This window comes from Salvia splendens, chromosome 21, assembly GCF_004379255.2.
Source record: "Salvia splendens isolate huo1 chromosome 21, SspV2, whole genome shotgun sequence".
In the NCBI taxonomy this organism is placed as follows: Eukaryota; Viridiplantae; Streptophyta; class Magnoliopsida; order Lamiales; family Lamiaceae; genus Salvia; species Salvia splendens.
Genome location: NC_056052.1, coordinates 18233731 through 18245194, shown reverse-complemented (window position 1 = coordinate 18245194; position 11464 = coordinate 18233731). Strand labels below are relative to the sequence as shown.

The window sequence follows — 11464 nt, the reverse complement described above, 5'->3', positions numbered from 1 at the left end:
GTCCAAGCAAAACAATTTCAATTCAATCCATAGTAAAACATCAGTTCTTGGACACACACACACACACACAATCACACTAAAATGTTAACAACTCTATTAAAATGTCAACAACTAAAAAATAACACTTATAATTCACATATCAATAGTCAGAATATCAAATGTCAACAACTCTATTAAAATGTCAACAACTAAAAAATAACACTTATAATCACATATCAATAGCCAGAATATCAAATATCAACAGCTCTATTAAAATGTCAACAACTAAAAAATAACACTTATAATTCACATATCAATAGCCATAATATCAAATGTCAACAACTCGTATTAAATTGTCAACAACTAAAAAATAACACTTATAATCGAAATTATCGAAATTATGTGAATCAAAATTATGACGAGAGATATAATCGAAATTATGTGAATCAATACACAAGACATTATCCAAATTATTCAAAGCTTGCAGCAGAAAAATAGCTTACTGACTCTACATAAAGGAATTAATTAATCTAAAATACTTTATAAAAAAAACTCAAAAGTAATCGGCTGATCGAGTGACCTTTATTGTCCCAATTAGTGAGAATTAGCAGCACCAATTTGATGCCATGCGTTTCCGGAGACGGCACCGGTGATGCTACTAGATTTTCCGCACCCTCAGTCTCAGGAGCCAGCGACGGACTTCTGCTCAGAAAATCTTCATTTCGGTTGAGCTCCGCTGCAGTAGACGGATCCATCCAGTCCGAATATGAATCAGCTGCACCGTCGAAGGCCTCCGGAGCTGGTGCCGGACTCTCGGATTTCTCCTTGTGCGCCGGCGACGGTGCCAGAGAAGGAACTATGTGAGATTTACTCTTACCGAAAATCCTATGAATTGGATCCAGAGAAAGAGCTATGTGATCTTCCTTTAGCAGAAACCCTAGGAATTGGGGCTGGAGAAGGGGCTAAAGCAGCGACAGTTTTTTACTCAAATTACCATTTTGACCTTTTTTAATTAATTAATCCTAAAATATTTTTGATGTGGCAAATTCTGGACCACTCATTTAATAAAAATGAGTGGTCCAGAATGCATCTCAATTCTCAATTAGAATAAAAAATCTCAATTGATCACAACCCTATATATATATATATATATATATATAGGTATATATATATATATATATATATATATAATAATCTATCGGTATACCGGTATAACGCGGTATACCGAATTTTCGATATATACCGAAGAATCGGTATACCGTGGATTAAGTATACTGCGGTATACTGCAGTATAGAAAAATTGATACCGTTACCGTACCGAAACATTGCGGTACGGTATCATACCGTACCGAAAACTGCGGTATATCGAAAAATCGATATTTTCGATATTTTTCCGATACAATAAGTCCGATATTTCGGTATTTCAGTATAATTTCTCATCCCTAATCATACTCCTTTAAAGCTCGACAAGTCAAAACAAATAGTAACTCACATTAGGCCAAAAAACTTGGAAAAAGTAGTATCCTATGTTCACAAAACCCTCTTTGTAGATGATCACAGATTCACAAGAACAAGGCTAATTCTATCATGGAGTTGAATGTAGTTTTGTTGATTACGCTACTATCTTGCGCCGCCACCGCCGATTATGTTAGGCCTCCGCCGCGCGCAACTCTCTCATTTCCATGGACCAAAAAACGCTCTTCCGAGCCTCAGCAGGTTCATTTCTCTACTCCTTCACCTCAGTTTTCAATCCATGAATTTCTCTTCTTGGGGTTTTTGATGCTGTATTTGATTTTGTGTTCCAAGATAAAATGGATTTCTGGATAATTTATCCACGGATAATTAATGTTAGAGATAAGAGATTAGGTTCTTTACTGCTATTGGTCTATTTACACACACTGTCAGAATTCACTGTCAAGATTGCATTTTGCTTGCTCTGCTCTTAACGGATTGAGTAGATTTTGTATTAAAATTCAGTGTATTTAAGTCTAGAGCTCATCCTTTTGTCAGCATACTAATTAGGGCTAAAAGAATTAAGCCATGTTTCCTGCAATGTGTTAGTGAGAAATCCCTGTTTTTGGCAATGCATTGGGAACCGATTTCCATGCGTTTTTCTTGCTTTCGTATCGGAACACTTGTATTGATGTTTCCGGAATGGCTCTTGTAGGTTCATATCTCCTTAGCCGGGGAGAAGCATATGCGTGTTTCGTGGACCACTAACTCTAAGCATTCTCCGTCCGTGGTTGAGTATGGAACATCTTCAAAAAACTATAGCTTCACCTCTAAAGGGGAGAGCACTAGCTATAGTTATTTTCTCTATAGCTCTGGAAAGATACACCACACGGTCATTGGTCCGTTGGAACACAACAGTCTGTATTACTACCGATGTGGAGGGGAAGGTCCAGAGTTTCAGCTCAAAACTCCACCATCCTGGTTCCCGGTCACTTTTGCTGTGGCGGGTGATTTAGGTCAGACTGAGTGGACCAAGTCGACGCTGGATCACATAAACCAGTGCAAATACGACGTGCATATGATTCCTGGGGACCTTTCGTACGCGGATTATATGCAGCGCAGGTGGGACACATTTGGGGAACTGGTGCAGCCGCTTGCTAGTGCAAGACCGTGGATGGTGACTCAGGGAAACCACGAGAAGGAGTACATACCGATGTTGGAGGATAGTTTCAAATCATACAACTCGAGGTGGAAAATGCCCTATCAAGAGAGTGGATCTGCTTCGAACCTGTTTTATTCATTTGAAGTGGCTGGAGCTCATGTCATCATGCTTGGCTCGTATACAGACTATGACAAGTACTCTGATCAATATTATTGGCTGAAGGTTAGTCTTGTTTTAATCAGTTTTATCGTCTGTTGAGTCTTGTTCGGGTGTGGTAGAAGGAAAAGAAGCTGTGCGTCTCTTTTTGATTGTTTTTTCTGCAGGGTGACCTTTCGAAGGTAGACCGGAAAAGAACACCGTGGCTTCTTGTGCTTTTTCATGTCCCGTGGTACAATAGTAATGAGGCTCATCAGGGTGAGGGCGGTGACATGAATGCAGCCATGGAACCGTTGCTTCGTGCTGCTGGTGTGGATCTGGTGTTGGCTGGCCATGTACATGCCTATGAGCGCACGGTGAGATTTCATTGTGAACCTTGTTTCCTTGCCGTTACGTACTGAGCTCTCATAGCTTTGGCTATTGCAACAGAACCGTGTCTACAACGGAAGATCAGATCCCTGCGGTGCTGTCCACATAACAATTGGTGATGGTGGAAACAGGGAAGGTTTAGCAAACAAGTAAGTTTCCCCCTAACCAAATCTGAGGCACACTTTGGTGCATCTTCATAGTAAGTTCTAATTGTGACCAATAAACCCTAATCGAGGATTGCTAAAGCCTATTTGGAGTGGATGCACCGTGCATCTAGATGTTGAGGAAGAATATTATATGGAACTGTTTAAGCATGTGTTAGTTGATGTTATTCTTAAACTTAAATACAGGCTGCATGTTGTGGTTTAGTCTGAAGCCTGTTCTATATGTATGGTTGCGTATTTTCGACCATCTTCTTCCCCAGCGTTGTGCAGCCTTCTCAAATGTGAAATGGTACACAAAAGGGATCATCACCTGATCACTGATGATATAATGCGCAGGTACATGGATCCCCAACCGGAGTGGTCCATCTTCCGTGAAGCAAGCTTTGGTCATGGTGAGCTGAGGATAGTGAACTCGAGTCATGCGTATTGGAGCTGGCACAGGAATGATGACGATGAAGCAGTGAGGTCGGATCAAGTGTGGCTAACTTCGCTATTTGGGTCGGGGTGTCTCAACGAGAATGCTGACCACGAGCTGAGGAAAATGCTGTTGGAGCCATAGGAGTGAGCCTGTCATTGTATATACTTGAGGCATTGTATAAGATGTGGAGCCTAATTATCATATATACCACTATTAGTATATCTGTATGATCTCCTTTATGCGAAATTTAGGAATTTGTGCTTATGGAACATACTATCTGATTATATAAGTATTTTATATTTTCTATAGTCCGGTTGGATGGCTCGATCAGTTATACCAGTTGAACTATGAATCATTAGCTTTGGTGATTCATTCACCGATCTGATTTTAAAACATTGACGAGCATTGTGGTTTAATGATATTCCTCTTAATTTTAAGAGGGAATGATCATAATATAGTTTCCCTTGTCCACTATTTAAAGAATTATTTTGGCATTTTGGATTGTTCATGATTAAAAAAATTATTTACTTTTTTTTCCATTTTGATATGCGGGCTCTATATTTTATTAACTTTTTAAACTTTTAATTCATTATAAAATAATAAATACCTAAAAATGAGTCGCACTCCACATACTTTTTCTATTTACTTTTATTCATAAAATCAAATAATTTCTTAAAATTAGCGAAAAGACAACATACACCGACTTTGAACAAAATAGAAATTAAAAAAGATTATACACAGTCAACGGAGTTGGTAGTTCTTACCTGATCAATTCCTCTTTACCATTTCCTCGTCAAAATTCTCCACACAAAACCCCTCAATTCTTCAGCGCTGAATTGTTTCCTTGATTTCCCAGAATAAAAATCCAATCTTGCCAAGGATCCAGCTCTAAAAATGCATGATTTTTGCTTCACGATCCCATATGGGCTGCTCTTGGTGTGCGGCGGCGCGATCGGCTTCCTCAAGAAAGGCAGCGTCGCCTCTCTCGGCGGCGGCGTCGGCACTGGATTGCTGCTCGTCCTCGCCGGTTATCTAAGTCTCCAAGCATTTCACAAGCGCAAAAATTCTTACCTTGCTTTGATTCTTGAAACGGGTATGTTTTGCTGCCATAAATTTGATGGATTGTTGTCTATGCCCTTTTCGTGGTCAACAATTTAATTCTTTTGTTGATCTCTATTTGGATCTGTGTTTAATAGTTCAATGTGGTGATTTTTAGAGATAGGATGGGCAAGCTAGAGACTTTATGAATTGATTGTGTATGCTTTTTCTGGATTAGATCAAATTCATAACTGGATTAAAGAAATTATAAGTGGATTAATTGTAATTGGAATGAATTTATAACTCGGTTAAAGAAATTATAAAAAAAGAATGTAGACTCAATGTAAATAAGGCTTTAATGAATCACTTTGCTTGAATTGATCAAGAGATGATTTTGCACCACAAGACTTGGACTTTTATGTTTATGCATTGCTATGGATGTAATATGCAACTGTTATATGGAGTATCTTGTAAATCAGAATTCACAAGAAAGATGGGAGAATATTCGGTATGAACGAATCTAGGAAGTCGGAACGTGTGTTCATGATGGTATCAAACTAGTTTTTGTATAGAAATCTATTCAGAAGATGCTTATTCATCACAATGATTTCTATAGTGGGTTCCTTTGATTGTTAGCTACTCAGCTTCATATTATGACATGCCACTTTTTTTGTACGACCAGTTTTCGGTTTTCACTTCCTTTTGTGTTAGAATGTACCAAAGATATCCTCATTGGTTATGTGTTTATGCGGTAATTCGGACTCGTAGAATTCTGCCATCCTTTTCTGATTGCCATTTTCTCCTATGGATGACTGATTAATTGGCTTGCTGTTGTTTCTAACAGCAATTGCTGCAACACTATCATACATCATGGGCCAACGATACATGAAAACCCAAAAAATCATGCCAGCTGGTATCGTTGCTGGGATCAGGTAAGAATCAGTTGAGACATTCCAAGACGTGGTAATTTGTGATAGTTGCATCCGTTGTGAGTTTGCTGAAACTACATGTATTTATGGAAGGCCAACTCCTCGTGATTGTTTTATCTTGCTTAAATCTTTAATTAAGATATTTGTTATTTGTTGTAGATCACTTGCTTATATCTGTGGCATTCTGTCTTCCTTACTGTAGGCATTAAAAAAACATCGAAACAGAAAGCAATTCTACATTGAAATTCTTGTTAAACTGAACACTACATATCCATCATTTGTAACTGTAGTAGCCTCTCTTATTGATTTATTAATAGCATTCTTCCCCTACTAATCTCAACGGAGAAAGTTTGTTTTTTATTGTTCGTATTGAGTGTTATGTGAGCACTTTAACTGCTGATGTTGGTTTTTGTGGTTTCCGTCATTTTTATGTCATGGACGCTTATGTGCAGTGTCGTGATGGCTGTATTCTACCTATACAAGATTGTGACTGGAGGAAATCATATTCCACCAAAGACCGAGTAATGGAGACGAGAAAACACCATACTGCCTGGCCGATTAGAGTTACAGTGCAGAAAGGTTACTGTTCCAACTTATTCCTTAGATGTTAACAAATTTATGTTACTGCATCTCAAAGATTAGCCGACATGTCATGTTACTTCATTTTCATGTTCTAGTATGTCAAATGTATTGTATGTGTGATTGATTCATAATTTTATCAGAATAAGTATGTATTTGTCAACTTTTATATAAATCTAAAGAGTTCTAAATGCTAATTAACTCTCCTCACCATTCAATATTCATTTCCAGGGAAAACCAGATTGCAATAACAAACTCAAGAATTTCCCAATAACACTTGTATATATTTCATGTACATACATACATAGATACATACATAGATACATACATACGGAATGTGGTTATGCATTAGGACACAAGAAGTAGTGCAGAGTAACCCGAAAACACGACGACTCCTCAGCAACCCGACGGTCTGTCATAATTAGGGGGCAACGATGGACACCTTTCGTTCATGTGTGGATACGGATCCATGGTGTTGTAGCCAGGTAGTTCCATCCGATATTTCCCTCTAATCTGGCAGAAGGGAAGTTTCACAGAGTCCCATTTGTTGCACCACGTTGGTAAATGGCTTGAATTGCTTTCGAAGATCTTGAGGGAGTAGGCTTCCTTTATCTGAAATATTCCACACCAGTTGATTCTGAGAGTTACATTCATACAGATAATGCTAGTATTTAAATCACGAACTTTGACCTAGTTTACACTTTCGACATGACTTGCTTTACTCACCGTGAACTCAGTGGCCTGCGTAGAGCTTGCAAGTTTGCCAAACACCCCTGCTTCCTTGTACATCTCAGACACAAAAGCGACGCATGATGTCGACCTCCCATCCCCGTAGACCCAATTATCTTGCTCAGGGATGGCCAACAGTTGACCGAACGATGACTTGCGCTTCTCCACTTCAACAAGAATTTCACTGAGTAAAGTTCTGCAGATTGAAACTAATTATATCGCTTTTATAAACATCATATTGTTTATGCTGCTTCAGTTCAAATATCAACAACCACATGTTTATCAGAAATCCGGTAAGTAATATCAGAAATCCGGTAAGTAATAGGTCGATGAGACAGTAAACGAAACCTGCGTTCCAAGTCGTTTGTTCAATGCTTCATTCCACATTTTAGCAGCATAGCAGAGGCTGCATTTGGTTCCAAACAGTCATACCAGAAGCCACCTGTAAACAGCCCACAAATTAAAACAGAACAGAAAATCGAAAGACATTGTGGCCATGCGTGCTTCATGCTTGCAACGAACATGGCAGACCGATAACAGGAGAAGAAATACAAAAAGTGACACAGTTTAAAGATTTAAGAACTAAGAAAAAGAAGAAAAAATACAGTACCAGATGAGCATCGAGAGGTGTTGGATAATTATCGCTAGTAGTGTCGATCCAGCTAAATATCAGGTTATGGTAACCATATGGTCTCCCCGACATGCTCTTAGCATACTTCCATGCTGCATCTGCGTCAAACTTGGCCCGGACTTCAGGATGCAAAGGGAGCAATGCTATGTGCGGATTGGACTCGTCCTTTGTTAACTCAAACTCCCACCATTCATCCCATGGTAAAATAGCTATCACATCTTCTCCCTACAAAACAGCCTCGAATCAAAATGGTACTCATGCGATCCACAATAATTGCAACTCTCGTAACGAACATGTTAATGCGTTATAGTATTTATGACTTGGCTGTGACTGAATGTACAGAAAAGAGTGAAATTACCTTTTTCATTTTCATGACCTGATTCTGCAACCCATAGCTTCCCTTTGGAGTCTCTTAAGCAGACAGCTGAGTGACCATCATAAGCTCCGGTCACCCACTTCTCTAAAGTCTCAAAACCGCCCCATCGCCCTCGGATTTTGGATATTGCAAGGAAATTTCCGGATTGTATCTCATCAACAGTGATGTTGGTGACCCACGGTTGGGGACGTTCCACAAAGGAAGCACCTATGTGCTTCTTAAGAAACGCTATGTTAGAGTTTTCGCCCCACTCGGTATTCGTGAACAAAGGGAACACCTCCCAGAGAGCCTGGAACGTCCCTAGCTAGCATCCCTGCTTGCATCAGAAAAATTGAAACCCCCCTACTAGTTTTAACCTGATTGTCACAGAAGTTCAGTTACAGTTGTGACATGGAGAAATATCAGCTGCAAAATATGTAAAGAGATTCAACTCACGTATTCATATTCAGCTTCGGATTCCCACTCTTTGAACCCAAGAGTATGCTCGCGGGCCAACATGTAGTAATCCCACGTTACACGAAAGGGTGTTGCAAACACGTAGAGATCCATACATGTCAAGCTATGCGGCTTGTTCAACTGAAAATTAATTCGGATGAGCACCGTAAACTACAGATAGCATCACTCTCCTATTCAAATTATCCAACTGATACGCTAGAAAATGAATCCAGAAATACAATTACCCTTATTTTATTTTCACGCATTTATTTGGATTCTGTACCGTTCTTGGTTTGATCAACGGATAAACTCCTGCGACTACCTTTATTCTCTCCCCCGATCGCAATCGTGACGCCGGAATCTTATTAAGGGAAATCATCTCTCAACACAAACACACTCAAGTTTCAAACATAACATGGCACAAACACTCTTCAACCAATAGCCAAATTTATTGAAACTCAATAGTAATACTTATAGCCCTAATAGAAACAATCTAAAAACACTATGCCAAGATTGAAACCAACATTTCAAAAATTGAAGCAAAACATTCATCGATTTTGCTATTATTTTTTCAAACAAAAAAATGATCAAATTAGGTGAGAAGAGAAGAGAAGAGAATGACCTTGAGGTGAAGAGTGCCGCCCCCAAATCGAGTGTTGTTACGGTTGTGGAACTCCAGCCAAGCGGTGGAGTCGTAGAAGCAAGCTCCTTTCCATTGCAAATCGGAGGTGTTGGCGGAGGTGGCGGCTCCGACGAAAGAGGGCATCAGGTCGGCGGCGCTGTTGAGGACGTTGAGAATAGGCTTTGAGACCAGGCGAGGAAGCAACGGCAATACATCGGCGGGGTGAAACGGCGCTTGCAAGGCTTCAACTGAGGAAAATGAAATGGTGAAAATCGCGGAAAGAATCAGAATTGTGGCGATTTTGTTCATGGCTTAGAAATGGTGGAGGGTTGGTAGAATCTTGTTTGATAAATACTCCTACGGAAGAATTCTTGTTTGTGGGATTTCAATTTATAGAGAGGTTGTTGATGAAGTGTGAAGAAACCTCTGCAAATGCAAATTGTCTGTTATACACAACTCTCTAATGTTATATAATTCGATTTTATGATTTACATTCTCATTTTTTGCAATTAAAATGAAAGAAAAATGCAAATTTACTAGTTAAGACGGTTTGGAGAAATTATTTTAGTCTATTTGAAATAATCATCCTTTAATTCGCTCTCCCCTTTTTATGGATTCTCTCTTTCTCCCACTAAAATGGGCACTTATCCGCTAATGAAAATTGAATTTTTTCTTCTTTCTCACACTAGGATGGACAATTATCCACTAATAATGTAAATAGAATCCTTAATCTAAAACTTATCGCTAATAATAAAATTAGAATCTTTCATTTGATCCCTTTTTCTTTTTCATATTAGGATGGGCAATTATCTGATAATAATGAAAATAAAATCTTTCATATCACTTCTTCTTTCTTACACTAGGATGAGCACTTATCAGCTACTCCCTCCGCTCACCATGTCTCATTTTTCTTTTTCATACATCCGCCAATAAACGTGTCGTTTCATTTTTACTATATTTATAAGTGTATCCTACATTCTACTAACTCATTCTACTCCTATTTTATTATAAAATTAATATATAAAAATAGAACTCAAATCTCTCAATTTCTATTATATTTCTTAAAATCTGTATCAGGTCAATGGTGACAAATTATAAAGAACCGAGGTAGTAGTCATCTATTGCTCATGCCATATCTACTTTCAGCAGTACCAACACCAAAAAAAAATAGTACCACCCTTTAGTGTTGAAAATCTTGGCTTCTATCACTACTAGTGAATACTCTCTCTGTCCCGCTTTAGCAGTCTCGATTATTTTTGTGCACTCGTTTTATAAAAATAATAGTAATAAATAGTTAAAGTGGAGAAATGGTAAAATAAGAGAGAGAATAATGTAAAATGTGGAATTCTCTACATTATTCTCTCTCTTATTTTACCATTTCTCCACTTTAACTATTTATTATTATCATTTTTATAAAACGAGTGCACAAAAGTAATCGGGACTGCTAAAGCGGGACGGAGGGAGTATTTTTTCAAATATGTGCATCGAAAAAGTACAAATCGCAAAGTATAGGGACTAAATTTATCTGGTTATCCATGTCATTTTAATGTAGCCGGATTCCATTGCTAGAAAAAAAAATTAAATAATTAATTAAGTTTGTGATATTATATGTCAAGTTTAAAGTTCGTGATTTTTTTTCAATTTTGTAATTTTAAGTGCCCCCTTAATCAAATAACTTTCATTAATCACATTATTATGGCACGAGGGCCTAGAGGTGCCCACGGTTTCCGGTTCCGGCGGTTAACCGCCGAACCGAAACCGTTGTATTTGGAACCGTGGGGCGGTTCCAGTTCAAGATTTTACGAACCGAACCGCCGGTTCTGGACGGTTCCGAACCGCCGGTTTCACGGTTCCGGCGAGGTATCCGAGGCGTCAGCCGTTGGCAGCTTTTTCAGGCGGTTTTTTGACCTGAACCGACGTTTTTTTTTTGACCGGAATCGGCAAAAACTGGTGGTTTTCCGGCGGTTCCGCCGATTTTACCCCAAAACCACCGGTTTCGGCCGATTTGCAATTTTTTTATTCTAATTTTGAATTCAAACTGATCCATTTCCCCCATTTTTGAGATCTCCGGCGATCGAATCTACTAGCTTTTCGAATTGAGTGTCGCCTTTGGGTGGTGGCGCCGCCCGCAGCCTCTTGCATTTTCTCTTCTCACTTCCTACACTGGACATAGCTAAGATTGAGCAAATAAAAGAAGGATTGTGAAGGGAATGGTGGTTTGAAAAAGTGAAGAAGTTGAGTGTAGTTCATAATCGGGTGAATTTAAATAATGAAACGACTGTATTTATGGTGAGAGAGATGAGAGGGGAATCAGTAATGTACCTTCTTAAAATGACTATCGATAAAAAAAAATCAATTTAACCTACGGTTATAACCGGAACCGGCGGTTTGGATTTGACTATTTGATTTGGATTTATGAGACAAG

The 11464-nt window shown here is 38.8% G+C and overlaps 2 protein-coding genes and 1 pseudogene across 2 annotated transcripts; 2 read left to right on the top strand and 1 right to left on the bottom strand.

Moving 5' to 3' along the window:
* The first annotated feature begins 1466 nt into the window (after positions 1-1466).
* Positions 1467-4008, top strand: LOC121783370 (purple acid phosphatase 18-like). The gene is made up of 5 exons (XM_042181425.1): positions 1467-1695; positions 2147-2815; positions 2917-3105; positions 3179-3267; positions 3619-4008. Exons 1-5 carry the CDS (start codon positions 1567-1569, stop codon positions 3839-3841), a joined length of 1299 nt encoding a protein of 432 aa, XP_042037359.1. The 5' UTR covers positions 1467-1566; the 3' UTR covers positions 3842-4008.
* Positions 4009-4427: 419 nt separating this feature from the next.
* LOC121783391 (protein FATTY ACID EXPORT 5-like) lies at positions 4428-6443 on the top strand. The gene is made up of 3 exons (XM_042181450.1): positions 4428-4793; positions 5583-5670; positions 6120-6443. The coding sequence occupies exons 1-3, from the start codon at positions 4595-4597 to the stop codon at positions 6190-6192; spliced, it is 360 nt and encodes a 119-aa protein (XP_042037384.1). The 5' UTR covers positions 4428-4594; the 3' UTR covers positions 6193-6443.
* Positions 6444-6488: 45 nt separating this feature from the next.
* Positions 6489-9472, bottom strand: LOC121783392 (annotated as a pseudogene).
* Positions 9473-11464: the final 1992 nt, after the last annotated feature.

Bases quoted from the DNA above. Each gene is read 5' to 3' on its own strand.
- LOC121783370 (XM_042181425.1), top strand. From the start codon at position 1,567: ATGGAGTTGAATGTAGTTTTGTTGATTACGCTACTATCTTGCGCCGCC. The intron at 1,696-2,146 runs GTTCATTTCTCT...TGGCTCTTGTAG, and splicing joins GCTCTTCCGAGCCTCAGCAG to GTTCATATCTCCTTAGCCGG. The intron at 2,816-2,916 runs GTTAGTCTTGTT...TTTTTTCTGCAG, and splicing joins ATCAATATTATTGGCTGAAG to GGTGACCTTTCGAAGGTAGA.
- LOC121783391 (XM_042181450.1), top strand. From the start codon at position 4,595: ATGCATGATTTTTGCTTCACGATCCCATATGGGCTGCTCTTGGTGTGC. The intron at 4,794-5,582 runs GTATGTTTTGCT...TGTTTCTAACAG, and splicing joins TGCTTTGATTCTTGAAACGG to CAATTGCTGCAACACTATCA. The intron at 5,671-6,119 runs GTAAGAATCAGT...GCTTATGTGCAG, and splicing joins GGTATCGTTGCTGGGATCAG to TGTCGTGATGGCTGTATTCT.